Genomic DNA, 16021 nt, shown 5'->3' with positions numbered 1-16021 from the left:
GAAATAGCCGAAAGAGACTTTTTCATTCCAGTACTTAGGAGGCCCGAGGGTCAGGAGTTCAAAGCCAGCCTGGACTACACAGTGGAACTATGCCCCTTACCCAAAATAACATAGGCCTGGCAAGGGTGGGGCACGCCTTTCATCCCAGAACTATGGAATCAGAAGCAAGCAGGTCCTCCTGAGTTCCAGGACAGCCAGGGCTAAGCAGAGAAACTCTGTGTTGAAAAAAATTTAAACTACAAAACAAAAAAACTGCAAGCAAACAAACAAACAAACAAAAACTACAAACCAGTCAACCAACAAAAAGCTTTCGAAGAATAAAATAAAATAAGTAGGGGTTGGGGATTTGGCTCAGTGGTAGAGCGCTTGCCTAGCAACCGCAAGGCCCTGGGTTCGGTCCCCAGCTCCGAAAAAAAGAAAAAAAAAATAAAATAAGTAAATAAATAGATAGGAAAGGAAAGGGGGCAGCCCATTGGAGGACCCGTCCATTCCCAGTGGAAGGGAACCTCATATAAAATGTGCACAGTGCCTAGAGACATGGCTCAGGGACTACTCTCAAAATCCAGTTCCGGGGTCTGTGAATTGGGGTGAGGGGCAGGTGGCAAGTCTATCCCCACATCTCCCAGTCCATGAGGTACACATTCTCTCTCTCTCTCTCGTTCTCTCTCTCTCTCTCTCTCTCTCTCTCTCTCTCTCTCTCTCTCTCTCTCTCACACACACACACACACACACACACACACGCACACAGTCAAAACTCAGGCAGAACATCCCGGTGTGTCACAGTATTGTTGTATTGTCAGTAGCCAAGAGATGCAGACGAAGGACCAGGGTTTGAATATCTCCTGGATCACCTGTCAAGTTCAAAGCCAGCCTTAGCAATAGGGGAGCAATAAAAATAGGGTCTGGAGAGATGGCTCAGCTCTTTTTTTTTTTTTTTTTTTTTTTTTTTTCCGGAGCTGGGGACCAAACCCAGGGCCTTGCGCTTCCCAGGCAAGCGCTCTACCACTGAGCTAAATCCCCAACCCCGATGGCTCAGCTCTTAAGTGTGTATTTACTTCTTTAGCAGGAAACCCAAGTTTCTCAGCAGCCATATCAGGTGGCTCACAGATACCGGTAACTATCTCCAAGGGATCCCGGATGTTCTTCTGGTCCCCTAAATCACCTGTGCATGCACGCAAACACACACACACACACACACACACACACACCACACCCCCAATACACACTACACACACCACACACAATATACACACATATACACACACACCATACACACCACACACACATACACACACACACACTCATCCATATAAATAGTTGGTTTTTAAAATTGTTTTAATTAAAAATAAAATATCACAGGACAATCATATGGCCTTTGCTGGTGTTGATGGCTTGTGCCCGTAATCCTAGCTTTTGTGGAATAAGGATGAGAGGGTCAAGTGCTAAAAGCTAGTGCTTTAGGGATAGCTCAGTAAAGGTTGATGACAACCTGAATTTTATCCCCAGGACCCACATGTCAGAAGAACAGAACCCACTCCTCAAAGTTGTCTTCTGCCTTCTACACAGACAGACAGACACACACACACACACAGAGCCAGGAGGTAGTGCAGGTCTTTAACCCCAACACTCAGGAGGCAAAAGCAGGTGGATCTCTATGTGTTTGAGGCCAGTCTAGTCTACAGAGTGAGGTCCAGGCTAGCTAGGGACACATAGCAAGACCCTGATTCATAAGTCCCCTCTCTTGGATTGCCAGAAGTCTCAAGGGAGAAGTGCTTGCTACTTAGTCTGAAGGCTTGAGTTCTTCTGCCTGTTGGATGCTTGGAGCACATCTCCCTTCCTGCTAAATGAATAAGCAAATAAATTAAAACCCCTCCCTGCAAAGACTTTTTGATTAGATTTTTTGTCATTTTAAATAAACATTTGGGCTTGAAAGAATGACAGCATGGACTCTTTATAAATCTTGACTGTAGGAGAAAGAAGAAAGACTGTAGGAGCATTCCTTAGTGGGTGTCCGAGGTTGGGGATTTAGCTCAGTGGTAGAGCGCTTGCCTCAGAAGCGCAAGGCCCTGGGTTCGGTCCCCAGCTCCGGAAAAAAAAAAAAAAAAAAAAAAAAAGGAAAGTTGTTAGTGGGTGTCCGGAGAAGACTCCAGACCAGTGTGGGACCCCCGCCCCCACTCCCCATCCCCCACCGTCCCACCCCACCTGGGCAAAAGCCTTAGGCAGGTGACAGACCACATGAACCTATGACAAGGCACAAGGCGAGGGGAACATTGAATGGTTCTAAGGATGGAGAAGTTACGGCTTCCTGGAAACTCAGGCCACAGAGGTCTGAGAGGCTGAAGAAGAGCTGGCAAGTCGACTGTGGAGCCTGATCCTGGCAAGTAGGTGCTTCCCCTGCGAGGCCACACGGAGCCAGCCGCAGCAGCCCCAGCGGCGGCGGCAGCAGCAGCAGCTGTGGAAAACCAGGAATAGGCTAGTACTTAATCTGCTTCTCACACAAAGCTCACTTCACAACCCGCTGTCAAGAGCTGCAGTCACCTACCTTCTCTTCCACTCCCCTCCTCCTCCTCCCTCCTCCTCCCTGCGCCTCCCTCTTTTCTATCTCCTCCTTGTCCTCTGCTACCTGCCTCCTCCTCCTCTCTCCCTCCCCTCCCCTCCCCTCCTCCCCTCCCCCTCCCTCCCCTCCCTCCTCCCCTCCCCTCCCCTCCCTCCTCCTCCTCCTCCTCCTCCTCCTCCTCCTCCTCCTCCTCCTCCTCCTCCCTCCTCCCTCCCCTCCTCCTCCTCCTAACCCTCCTCCTTCCCACTTCTACTCATTACCCTCTTCCTTTCCTTCGCCCCTTCTGGAAGAGCAGAAATCTCATCCAACCTAAATGTTATGCTGTCCGTCAAATCTCTCCCAGGCTTATCGTTGCTCTTCAGGGACTCAGAAGGGGAAAGCCTGGTCTCACCCTCCTTCTTCAGCCTCCTTCATTTACATCCTCAGATTTCAAACCAAGTTGTCAGCTGCAGAACTGCCAAGGTCAGAGCCTTACTCCCGGCTGTCTGGAGTGCAGTGGGGAGAAACTGGGCAGTCCAAATATTCACTTCCTTTGGGGCTAAGAAACTTTTAGGTTGGGGTTGGGGATTTAGCTCAGTGGTAGAGCGCTTGCCTAGCAAGCGAAAGGCCCTGGGTTTGGTCCCCAGCTCCGAACAAAAGAAAAGAAAAAGAAAAAGAAAAAAAAGAAACTCTTAGGTTGTAATTTACCAGGAGTAAGAGAAGAATGACACCAACAGCTTTACTCAAAATGGTACAAAGCTGGAAACAAGTGGGGTTTCTATTGTTAGCCAAAAATTTGCCCAATGAAATACTATGCAGCAGTGTAAAATAACACAATTCTTATTTGCAACACTACAGCGACTCGAACTAGCACGGGGTTGAGAAATACATTTGTTCAATACAAAGGAGACTGAACAAAGGGAGGTAGGCCTTTTTTTTTTTTTTTTTGTTCTTTTTTTCGGAGCAGGGGATCGAACCCAGGGCCTTGCACTTCCTAGGCAAGCACTCTACCACTGAGCTAAATCCCCAACCCCAAGGGAGGTAGGCCTTTAATCTGTCATTCAGGAGACAGAGGCAAGCACATCTCTGTGAGTTCCAGGCCAGCCTGATCTACATAGTGAGTTCCAGACCAGTCAGGACTATATCACAAGGCTCCACCTCAAATCTAAACCAAACTAACAACCACCAGGAATTAAAACCTGAGACTGGTGGCTCATGCCCATAGTTCTAGCTCTTAAGAAGCTGAAACTGGAGGATTAGATTGCCTCAAGTTTGGAGCCAGCCTGGGCTGCTACACTCCTTATAACGTAAGTCAAACTGCCTTCTTCTCTGAAGGCATTGGAATTTTAGTCCTGGCTTATGTAATAAGCCCCACAATCTACAGTTTGTTGAGTTTTCCCAAGATGTTAAATTTTCCTATTCGAAATTTTAAAACGGTAGAGATAGAATAGTATTTAATCTCTTCCAAATTAAAAATTAATGTTGGATTTCTGCATTTAAAACAAATTTGTTTTTGGGTGATTTTCTTTTTTTTTTTTTTTGGGTGATTTTCTAATGAGCTGACTTTCTGTGGAAAGAAGGACCTGTGTGGGGCTGGAGGGTAGAGGAGCCCTAGGTTTGAAGACTTTGCTGCTGTAAGACCTTGTCCCCACAGAGCTCTCTTGTCACCTAAAATGGAACATTGCTGCCCCCTATTGCCCGCTGCATTTTTTAAAATCCATGAGGTGTGCAAGGCTGGCTTGCTGATGCTGTCCCATTTTACAGACCAGGAAACTGGGGCTCAGAGCTCTGACAGAACCTAGTCCCAGTCCCAGAGCTATGTGCAAAAGTGGGAAATGCCAGCCAGACTCCTAACCCCCAAGTCATCCAGCAAACTTACCCAATGTGCGACAAGGGGAAGTCTTTCGGTCTCGGGTGACCCTGAGACGACAGCACATACAACCTTCTCAAGACGACGAGCAAGCAGCTGGACTTTCAGTGAGAACAAACGTGCACCTCAAACACAGAGTAGCTGGTGGCTGAACAATATCCAGTGAGGTAGAGGTGACATTTGAGTTGGGTTTTGAGGGATGCATAGACTGTTATCAGGCAATCTGACAATCCCAAATGTGGATTAGGGCTAGCAGCAATTCTGTGGGGATTATATGTAGAACATTTTATTTTATTTTATTTTATTTTATTTTATTTTATTTTATTTTATTTTATTTTATGTTTGAGATGGGGTTTCTCTGTGTAACATAGCCTTCACTGTCCTGGACTTGTTTTGTAGACCAGACTGGCCTCGAACTCACCTCCCACGTGCTGGGACTAAAGGCCTATGGCACCATGCCCAGCTTTCTGAACATGGTGAAATTTTACAATATCATATGCATAGACATTCTTTCTTTCTTTTGCTGCTCTCAGTTTTTCATGGTGTCACGTTGGCTATATTGGAACTCTCTCTATATAGAGATTACTCTATAAAAAGATTTACTTTGGGGCTGGAGAGATGGCTCAGTGGTTAAGAGCACTGACTGCTCTTCCTGAGGTCCTGCATTCAATTCCCAGCAACCACATGGTGGTTCACAACCATCTGTAATGGGATCTGATGCCCTCTTCTGGAGTGTCTGAAGACAGCAACAGTGTATTTATAGAGAATAAATAAATCTTTTTTTTTAAGATTTACTTTTTTGTTTTGTTTTTAAAAAGAATTGTTTATTTTATTTTTAAAAGAATTGTTTATTTTTATTTTTTTAACAGAATAAAATATTTCCTTTCATTCCTTTAAGAAAGTGTTCCTGGATTGGGAGTGACTATTTGCACATGAGTGCACTGGCCCTCCGAGGCCAGAGGTAATGGACTTCCAGCACCCTCGAGGTTCTCCGTGGGATGGTGTGGAGTTAAGACCCTGAAGAGCCCCGTCAGCTTAGATAACCAAGGTGATGGGGGAGCAAACAAAAGAAACAACATAAAAATTGGACTTCTCATCTTTAGCAACCACCTCTCAGAGACACAGTTTTGAAGCTGTCGTTGAATCTCGTTATCTCCATGGATAATCCTAAAACTGTCCAACTATCACTTTCTGAATAAGTCTAGGCGAGCTTTATTTATTGCTAATGTTTTAAATTTTATGTTTGAGTATCTGGACACCATGTGCCAGACGAAGCCACAAGAGGGCGGTAGATCCCTTGGAACTGGGTACAGACGGTTGTGGGTCATTTTGCGAGCTCTAGGATTCGAACTCCGGCTCTCTGCAAAAGCAAGTAGCGGCTCAGTCCGCGCAGCGCCTTTTGGCGGCCCTGGTCCATGTGATCATCAACCCACGTCGAAGAGCTTGAACTGAACGGTTTTTGGCTCTTCAGGGCCGCCGTCCAGCCTCAGCATCCGCCTTGTCCCTCCGCGGCCGCCGTGCGTCCGTTACGTGGCAGCTGTCGGCTCCGGCCAATGAGCGGCGCCCGCATCAGCCCCCTCGGGAGGCGCAGCCGGAAGGGGCGGAGCTGAGGCGGCGGCGGCTGAGGCGGCAGCGGTGGCGGCGGCTCTGGAGGCCGCAGTCCGCGTCCCGGCTTCGGCCCGTGCCGCACCATGGTGACGCTCGCAGAACTGCTGGTGCTGCTGGCCGCGCTGCTGGCCACGGCCTCGGGCTACTTCGTCAGCATCGACGCGCACGCCGAGGAGTGCTTCTTCGAGCGGGTCACCTCGGGCACCAAGATGGGCCTCATCTTCGAGGTGGCGGAGGGCGGCTTCCTGGACATCGACGTGGAGGTGCGGGCACGGTGCCCGCCGTCCGGGCGCCGTCGCGAGGCCCCTCGGGGGTTGGCGAGTCCCGGGTAGAGCGCGGGGCCTGCGCGGGACAGCGCTCACAAGGGCGCGGGCCGGGGAGGGGCCTTGCCGCCGCCCGTCGCTCAGCCCCCCGACGGGCCCTGCCCTCGCGGCTCGGAAAGCGCTCGTCTTTCCGAGCGGCTTCGGGCTCTGTTCGTAACTTGGGTGCGGACTCGGCCTTTCCCTCCGCTTTGTCCCGCGGCGGCCGCGTGTCAGCTCGGGCGGGAGCGGCTCAGCGACGTTCTCGGTTCTCCGGGGCTCGCGTGCGGCGTGGCGCGGAAACAAACTTTGAAGAGTAGATCGGAAGCTGCGGAGTAGCACTAAGGCAGAAAAGTGCTGTTTCTGGCTTCGGCAGAAAGCAGCTTAACTTCCTACCCACTTCCTACCCGCTTCCTTACGCAAGCGGCCAGATGTGACCCACGAGAGATGCGCTTGGGTCACTCATCCTAGGAGAGGCTTTCAGCGAAGTGTTTTAGAAAAGTTACTTGTTTGGAGAATAAAAACGACCTGCCGAGTTTTTTGAGACAGGATTGCATTTTTGTAGTTCATTGGCATGGAAACTCACCTGCCTCTGCTTTCGGAGGGATGGGATGAAGGGTGTGGTATGGACCGCGGTTTCCCAACAGTTTGCAGCATTCAAAAAAAAAAAAAAAAAAAAAAAAAAGGATATACAGTAGTTTTAACTTACTTGCTAGTATTTCTGACTGAGTGTAAAAAGAGCTGAGCAAACCCTGAGTACAAGTGGCACTCCAAAAAGTTTGGATTAGCCAAACCTTAGATAAAGATGAGCACTTCCAGTTTCTCAAGTTTTGCAGGTGACTGGCTCTCAAAGAAGCAGGCTTGGGCTATTGAGATGGCTCAGCAGTTATGAGTACTTGCCGCTCTTTCAGAGACCTGGAGTTCAGAGTAGGGGTTCAACACTAGCTTTGACTCCAGCTCCAAGACATCGGATACCCTCTTTTGGCACCTACATGCACGTACATGCAGTTATAAAGGGGAAGGTTTGACTCTGCCTGGCAGTTGGTTTGTATTGTTCCTGCTTGGGAATTTGGATCTCCTAATTTACAACCTAGCGTCCTTCCCTAAGCCTTAGCAGGCACTTCAGATAAGTCACATCCCTTTGCTGTTTCGAAATGACCACAGAAACGTTAGAAGTCGCTTTCTAAAAGTACTCAGTTTGGTAGGGTGTGATGGGGCACACCTTTATTTATTTTTGGTACAACTGATAAGTGTATATTAAGTATCAACAGTCAACACAAATCCAAAACCAACCACCAGCCTTGGGAACAAGAAACAGCTGGTGACTTTTTCCAGGGTGTTCATAAGGAACGCACATGACCGTGGCCAGTGGCTATTGTGGTGGGTCCTGTGGAGACCCTATCTCAAAGTAAAGTTACTCATTTAGGAAAGCTTGCTTTCTGGGTTGTGATTTCAGCCTTACCAGATTTCGTTAGACAGTTGGAGACTATGCATAGAGTTGTCCTGTTTCGCTTGGACAGGTAATAATCTGAAGGTAGAGTGAAGAGGTGCTTCAGGGAACCACAGACTCTGTTAGTTTGATTAAGTGGGAGGGTTAGGGTCCAAAGTGTACAATCGCTCACTGCAGGGGACCTGATCAGGTTCCAGCCTACTGGGCTGCTTTTCCTGGTGAAGGATGCTGCGAAGGTTCCTAAATGTTTAGTGAGTTGTCTGTTTCTCTCCTGCCTCCAGATCACAGGACCAGATAATAAAGGAATCTATAAAGGAGACCGGGAGTCCAGCGGGAAGTACACGTTTGCAGCCCACATGGATGGGACATATAAGTTCTGCTTTAGTAATAGGATGTCCACTATGACTCCAAAGATAGTGATGTTCACCATTGACATTGGGGAGGCTCCTAAAGGACAAGACATGGAGACAGAAGGTGAGATACCACTTTGCACAGAGAGCTCACGTCAATTCATTTTACTCACCTGAGTACAGAGTGTGTGTGATTGTTTTAAATTTCTCTTTCCAGATTCTTTTCACTGTCTTAAATTCCTGTTGAAGTGGATGTAACATGTAATTAGTCAGTTTCTGGGAGTTACTGTTCGTTTTCAGTGGTTTTCATGTCCCCTCTGGCAGCATGGAGTCACTCTGTGCTCCTGTGAATCTCTAGGCTCCATGCCTCTGGGTCCTTGTTAACTTGCTAATCCTGGGGTTCACATGTACCTCTGTTTCTGTTTGCACATGTGCTAGCTCAGCTAAACTCCTTTTGTCTACACCTTACACTTTCTCTAGGTGGCGGCGATTCCTGGGATGGTATGTGGCTGTGCTTGTGAGACAGCATCCTGTGTTTTCGGTTTAGCATCCTTTTGTTTCCTGATACCTAATTTCTGATTCTTTTTCTCTAACTTCAGTTCGCTGGCATGAGAGTGGTTTTTCCCTTCTTAAACTCCCTACAACTAACGAATTTTTGGTAAATTTGAAGACTTGATTAACTTTAGCTTCAGGTTAGATTATTTTAACTTGATTGGTATATGAACACCAGGACTGACATTTTCAAGTGACTTTGCTTAAATGCTGACTACTACAAAGGCTGAACTAACTGCTCAGGGAAGTGTGTTACAGACGTTCTTTAGAAAGGGAATTTCTAGGCCTCCTTACAGTTAACCTTTCTAATGTGAAGTTTGGTTAGGACTTAAATACTGCCCACGAGTTCTGCAAAGCTGATGAAAAGTTGGTGTTGGCTTAATTAAGTTTACTTATTTTTTTGTCTCGGTGGTAGTCTTTTTTTTGGACTTTGCATGGTTGGCAAGCACACTAGTGTTGATCAATATTCCCCATGATTTTAATATATATTTTTTTAAATTTTGAGATAGGACCTCACAGAGTTGCCCATACTGGGTTTGAGTTGTGATCTTTTGCTCCAGGTCAGCCCCAGGTCGGCCATCTGCCTGACTCTGGAGACACGGAGGAACCAGCAGTCCCCCACCCCCACCCCCTTTGCCAGCACATGGTAGAATTCGTGGAAGCTGGACTCTGTTTACCACATTTCATACTATTGGCTTATGGCATGCATAATTTAACACTAAGCACTTAGGAGTACCCACACAATGAAGGTGGGGTTTTATATGGTTTTGAAGAGTTTTGAGGACTTGTCATTTGTTTGCTCTGAAAATTGGTCCTCGTTAACACAGCTAGAAAGTAATGGTTGATGACTGTCGATAGTGAGATTCCGGTTAATCCTCTGCCATCTCCCGTTGATGCTTTTGCTTGTTGCTGGCAGTTGTTGGGTTGAGCCTTCTCTAAACTGATGGTTTCCGAGTGGGTCAGTTTTTTCTTTTGAGATGTTTGGCACTTCTGGTCAAAGTGCCCCTTCCTAAGAAACCCAACTTGAAAGATTTGATATGGTACCTGGGCTCCTAGAGTGAGGCTGCTTAGAGGTGATTCCTTACCAGTTCAGCTCCCTTCAGCAAAGAGGCCTGCGGTTGAAAACTGAGGAGTACTGAGAGAAATAGGACTCTCATCTGAGCTGGATCCTGGGCCAAGTACGGCACCTGACCCTCCCCTAGGGTTCCTCCTTGCCATGCCTGTTTCCTGCCTGTTCCTAGTTAGAGCGCAGCACTGCCTGGGAGCAAAGTCTTCAGAACAGCTCCCTGCCCAGGGTTTCATTATCTAGTTCTGGCTGGCCTCTGACTTAGAGAAATCTACCTGCCTTGGCCTTCTTTCTGTGCTGGTGTTAACAATGCCACCACCACAGCTGGGAATGGTCTTCAGATCCAGGTCTAGTACAACAGGGCCACACAGAGAACCGTGTCTTCAAATCAGAAAGGAAGGAAAGAAAAAAAGTGTCATCATGCCCAGCAGACGAGCTTCATCAGAGATGATCCTGAGGTGGCACTGCCAGGTCTGAGGACCTGAGTTTGATCCCTGGAACTCAGTGGTGGAGAGAACTCCTGAAGACTGCCCTCTGACCTCTGCACACTCACCTCTGTAGCCCTGCCCCCACACTGGAATAACAGAGCTCCTGGTTGAGAACTTGTGCCACCTGGGCCTGTCCTTGTGCTGCTGCACTCATGTGGCTGACTTCTTTTTCCTGAGTGTAACTAAGTTTTGTGCTTGGCTTTGTACATTTAAAAGCATGTTATGGTGCTAAATTAACATCAGAGTTACATGATTTCTAATGTAAATTTCCATTTTAGTTTAAAACTGTGATTTGTATATTATTTTTTGTTGTGCATTTGTTTGTGAGATGGAGTGTCAGTCTGACTGTAGCAGAGAATGACCTTGAAATCCTGGTCTTCCTAGCTAGGCAGGGTGTTGTGGAGCACATTTGTAGTCCCAGCACTTAGGAAGCCAAGGCAGGCGGCACTACATAGTGATTTCTAGGACAGCCAGAGAAAATTGTGAGACCCTATCTCAACAACAACAACAACATAGACATTCTGGTCCTTCTGTCTCCTGAGTGCTTTCATTCTACCTGTGTGCCACCATAACCAGTGTCTGTGGGACCCACATGGCAGGCGTAGAGAAAGCAGAACTTCCTTTGAGCTGGGCATGCTGTCTGCCAACAGAACCACATTCCCCGTCTGCCCTGTATTGCTGCTTTTCTTTTTGTCCTTAGTTGTCAGTAGAGTGAACAGGAGCAGTTCCTTGGGGGTAATTGTTCTCTAGTTGGTAAGGGTGTTCCCTATTCTAAAACAGAGTGGGTCCTCTGCTGGGAAGCTAGTAGCATACACCTTCAACCCCAGCACTCAGGGAGAGGCTTAGGCAGGCAAATCTCTGAGTTTAAGGCCAACCAGAACAACATAACGAGACCCTGCCTCAAAAAAGTAAAAAAATGCTCGGAAAGCCAGGCACAGGCGTATGTGCTTATGATAGTCACTTCCTGGTGGTGGAGGGTCAGGAGTTCAAGACTGGCCTTGGCTGTCCTGTGAGCTTGAAGCCAGCCTGGGCTACATGAGACACATCTTATAAATAGTAGAACCAACGGGAGCAGCTCTCGAGATTTGAATCTTTGTCATCAGTTGTTCATATTGTTGCTTGAGGTCTTTCTAAAACTAGCTGCTTTTGTGTGTCTGAGGAATCCCAGGGTATTTTATTTAACAAGTATTTCTTGAAAAAGGGATGACTAGATGTGTGCTGATCTCTCTTTTCCCTCCGCAGCTCATCAGAACAAGCTAGAAGAAATGATTAATGAGCTGGCAGTGGCCATGACAGCCGTAAAGCACGAACAGGAGTACATGGAAGTCCGGGAGAGAATACACAGAGCCAGTAAGTTACTGTGACAGGGTCTCCTGCAATGGTTGCCCCTTGCTTGTAATTTTGCAAATACACCATCACTTTACTGAAGGTGGTCTGTGAGAGACATATTTATAGAGACTTAAATGAATTATTTTGTTATTGCCATTCTATGCCAGAAATGTTGGCCTGTGATGTTGTTTGCAGGTTGTTTGTTTGTTTTTAAAATGTATTTATTTATTATATATGAGTACACTGCAGCTGTCTTCAGACACACCAGAAGAGGGCATCAGATCCCATTAGAGATGGCTGCGAGCCACCATGGGGTTGCTGGGAATTGAACTCAGGACCTGTGGAAGAGCAGTCAGTGCTCTTAACCGCTGAGCCATCTCTCCAGCGCACCCCCCCCCCTTTTTTTTTTTTAATTAAATAAGGTATCTTTGTACCCCTACGTGCCTCCTGGAACTCACTATATAGACCAAGCTAGCTGCAAACTAAAGAGAGCCCCCTGGCTTTCTGTGGGTCAGGATTAAGGGGTGCATCACCATGTCCAGCAAGCATTAGCTTTTAGGAGTCTCTGAGTTTATTTTCATTGTATGAGTGTGAGTGCTTCCCCTGTGTGCATGTGGTTGTATCATGTGTGCAGTACCCACAGAGCCCAGAAGAGGGCGCTGGCTTCCCTAAAACTGGAATTACCTGTGTTGTAAACAGCTTTGTGAGTGCTGGGACCTGAACCCGATCCTCTGCAGCAAATCCGTTCTCTAGCCCAAGAGGGTTTTTTTTTTTTTTTTTTTTTAATTGGGGGGGGGGAGGGATAACTGTTTTATGGCCCTGCCCCCCTTTCCAAGGGCCCTTTTTTTTTTTTGTGATTAGGGCTGGTAAGAAAGCTCAGTGGGTAAAGGTCTTTGCCACCAAGTCTGATGACTTGAGTTAGAACCCGCTTGGTAGATGAAGAGAATGGATTCCTGAAAAAAAAATTGTTTTTTTTTTTCTTTTGAGACAGAGATTCCTGTAATTTGTCCTCTAACTTCTGCATAAGTAGGCATCCTCACAAGAAATCAATGTTTAAAAGTAAACTAAGTTTTTTTATGATCACCTACAGAATAAGAGAGGACAAGTGCACAGCTGAGTGCTAGCCCTCCTTACAGACCACTCGCTTGCAGGTGGCTTTTCTGAAAGTACTGGGTCCTGTCTGTTAGTAACTGCTGTTGGTCCACACAGCAGAGCAAGTCCTCTGTTGAGAACCAATGCCAAGGACAACAGTGGCTCATTCTTTTGTTGAATGAGTATTTTAAAAAATGTGTATTTATTTTCTGTTTTGTATGTTTGTGTGTGGGCTTGCTTAGACCGTGGCATGAGTGTGGGGATCAGAGGACAACTTTGAGTTGGTTCTCCCCTTCTGCCACATGGATCTGAGTGTTGGTATGTGTAAGTGAGCGAGATGCCCACAGAGCTCTGAAAAGGGTGTCAGAACCCACATAGCTGGCGTTAAGATGGAGCTGAGCCATCTGATGTGGGTGCCAGGATCACACCTGAGTCCTCTACAAGAGCCGTGTGTGCTCGGAACTGCTGGGCAGTCTTCCTAGCCCCAAATCCCTTAAGTTTTTAGAGGTCTATGGTGAGAGAAGCTTGACTTGAGTTTTAACCTTAAAAGTGTGACCTTGGGCGAGTCATTGTTTCTCTTTTCTAAGGCATGGTCTTGATACATAGTCTTTTGTTTCTGAGACAGGATTTCTGTGTAGTCCTGGCTGTTCTGCAACTCACTTTGTAGATCAGACTGGCCTAAAACTCAGATCTGCCTGCTCTCCTTGGTGCTGGGACTAAAGGCGTGTGCCACTGTCACCTGTCTGGCATGGAACCCAGTGACCCTCCACTGTAGCGTTTGAATGTAGGAATTACAGGATGGGTCAGCATGCCTGGTTTTCAAGGTCCCCTTTAAAGCTATGAATTTGGGGGTCTGGGTGTTGCCGTGTTACAGAGATGATACAGTCCTACTGCTTTTCCGGTTGGTGTTAAAGTCTATTTGTTTCCTCCACAGTCAACGACAACACAAACAGCAGAGTGGTCCTTTGGTCCTTCTTCGAAGCTCTTGTTCTTGTTGCCATGACATTGGGACAGATCTACTACCTGAAGAGATTTTTTGAAGTCCGGAGGGTTGTTTAAAAGGCCTTTTCCTATTGATCCCAAATTCATGATTTACTTGTTTACCAAACACCTTGGTCATAATAATGTCATTAGTTTATACATTTTTATTTTCTGAACGTTCATGACTTATGTTTCTTTGTGATTATTAGGTGTTGGGGAAAACCTGTTTAGGAAAGTTAGAGTGAAAATTTGACATTTGGTTGGCCTATAATTCTTACTTGAAAGCAGCCCATGATACAGGTCCTTTCAAGAGTTCAGAGGCTGTTGATGCTGTATGGGACTATGGTCTTTATTATGTTTTTACCTTTGGTTTTCATAGTAGAATGCAGTTTGTCCAGGAAGTGCCCACAGCCTGACATACTTGTTAACTAACTGCATTCTAGTAGTTCCTTGGCTGTGCTTCATCATCAGAGGCTCCTTTTGTTTCTCCAGCAACAGCGATCTGAATCTTGACCCTTGTGGCCCCTCCTCAGGGCCAGGAGACCTGATGGGGTGTGTTACCAGGGCGGGCACTCATACTTTCTCTTGAGTTTGATTTAAAGACTCATCGCACACTTCCCCCTAAAGTTTTATATTGAACCTTAGAACTGAATCACCTCTAATTGAATTGACACAAGCAGCCAATAACTTAGCCGTCTGTCGAGTCCAGTTCCCCGGGTGTCAGACAGACAGACTGCTGTCCCTGTGTGCTGCGTAGTCTGTCTGTTGTTGGCACTCAGGAAGATCGAGTTCCTCACGTGGAAGCCTGCACTTCTCAAGCTAAAGGGTTAAACCTCTGGGATTGCTTGCAGTGATGGCAGCCACTGTTGTCCTTTTAGTCAGTGGCCTTCGGCCCTGATCTTCAGTGTCAGCAATAGGGTTTATTTGTCCTCTGGGGTCTTTCTTTTTTGGCACATGTCAGTTTTGTTTATATAAGATGAAGAGACTGTCTCTCTGATGATGGGCTTAATGAAAGGCACTCTGCTTTGGGAGTGGGCGGTCCAGGATTATGTGGTGACTAATGTCTGTTAGTTACCTGGATATTTTATTTTTATTTTTGGATCTTGCAAGGGGAAAACTACAAGTAACAAGTTTTATAAATTTAATTTAAATTTGTTACAGGTTTTCATGTTCAGGACAAATAATTTTTCAACCTTCGATGATATCCTTGCAACAGTTTGTTGGTAAGGTGACTCTTTCACCATAGGGCAGCTGTTGCATGCCAATTTTTTTGTGTGTGTATGTGTGAAAACACTTCAGAATTGAATTAAAAGATGTAAATTTAAAATCGGTTGTGTATCTAATATGCCCCAAGTTCAGTAAATAAACAATTCTTTTTAAAAACAGTCAGTATTTTGTGTTTTATATTAATGCTGGTTCAGTTAAAAGTTTTGGTTAAATACCTTTTCTTCAAATGGATACGCCCTGTTATGAACAGCTGTGTTATGTCATTTCTCAAGGGTTGTGAACAAGAATACCATTTTATGACAGGTGTGGTGGTGCAAGCCTTTAAATCCAGCACTTGGAAAGGAGATACAGATTGATCTGAGTTTGAGGCCAGTCTGGTTTATGTAGTCATAATTTCAGAGTTTTGGTTTCTTTGAAAATCAGAAATAGTATGAGAATATGTTTTTGTTTTTATCCTGGGTGTGGGATGTGGGGCGCTTCACATTGTCCAGAGCAGCTGACTGATTTGCCTGTTGCTCTAGCAGGGACATGATTTTGACAGCTGCAGATAGTTTTTATGATTGTGTGACATGTGAAATACTGGCGACTTTTCGAAGGTGTGTAATGAAATGCTAGGGCCCCAGAGGTGGTTGTGGGCTGTTGGCTGGTTATTATGTGCAAATTAGATAGGCTGATGCTGAAGATCAAACTTGCCCCAAGTAATCTGACACCTCTAATAAGTAGGAAGTAATCTAATGATAACGTCATCCCCATTCCTACCCCTGACTTCATTCAGGGATCTCTTCTATTTTTTTTTTTTTTTAAATCTCTTATCTAGTATTAGGGGGTTGAAGAAAGAAGAACTCACAAAGTGGCAAAAAGACAGCTATAGGTCTACATACTTCCAGGACAGCTAAGGCTTTTGAGAGCCTGTCTCAAAAGACAATGAAGCAAACAAACAAAAAACCAACACCAAAACCAAAATAAATTACAATTTTAGCCTGTGTGCTTCTTCTGGTCTGTGTGCGGTGGAGGAAGTCACATTTGAGTTATTTTTATTTAGGTTAGTACATGGTCACTGTCTTCAAACACATCAGAAGAAGGCATCAGATCTCATTACAGATGGTTGTGAGCCACCGTGCGGTTGCTGGGTATTGAACTCAGGACCTCTGGAAGAGCAGTTAGTGCTCTTAA

At 46.1% G+C, this 16021-nt stretch overlaps 1 protein-coding gene across 1 annotated transcript; it reads left to right on the top strand.

The window, feature by feature from the left end:
• Positions 1-6011: 6011 nt before the first annotated feature.
• On the top strand, positions 6012-15006 carry Tmed2 (transmembrane p24 trafficking protein 2). The gene is made up of 4 exons (XM_032886665.1): positions 6012-6277; positions 8045-8237; positions 11462-11569; positions 13575-15006. The coding sequence occupies exons 1-4, from the start codon at positions 6098-6100 to the stop codon at positions 13697-13699; spliced, it is 606 nt and encodes a 201-aa protein (XP_032742556.1). The 5' UTR covers positions 6012-6097; the 3' UTR covers positions 13700-15006.
• Positions 15007-16021: the final 1015 nt, after the last annotated feature.

This window comes from Rattus rattus, chromosome 16 (assembly GCF_011064425.1).
Source record: "Rattus rattus isolate New Zealand chromosome 16, Rrattus_CSIRO_v1, whole genome shotgun sequence".
NCBI classification, from domain to species: Eukaryota; Metazoa; Chordata; class Mammalia; order Rodentia; family Muridae; genus Rattus; species Rattus rattus.
The sequence above is the reverse complement of the archived record's forward strand: the minus strand, read 5'-3'. Positions and strand labels throughout refer to the sequence as shown.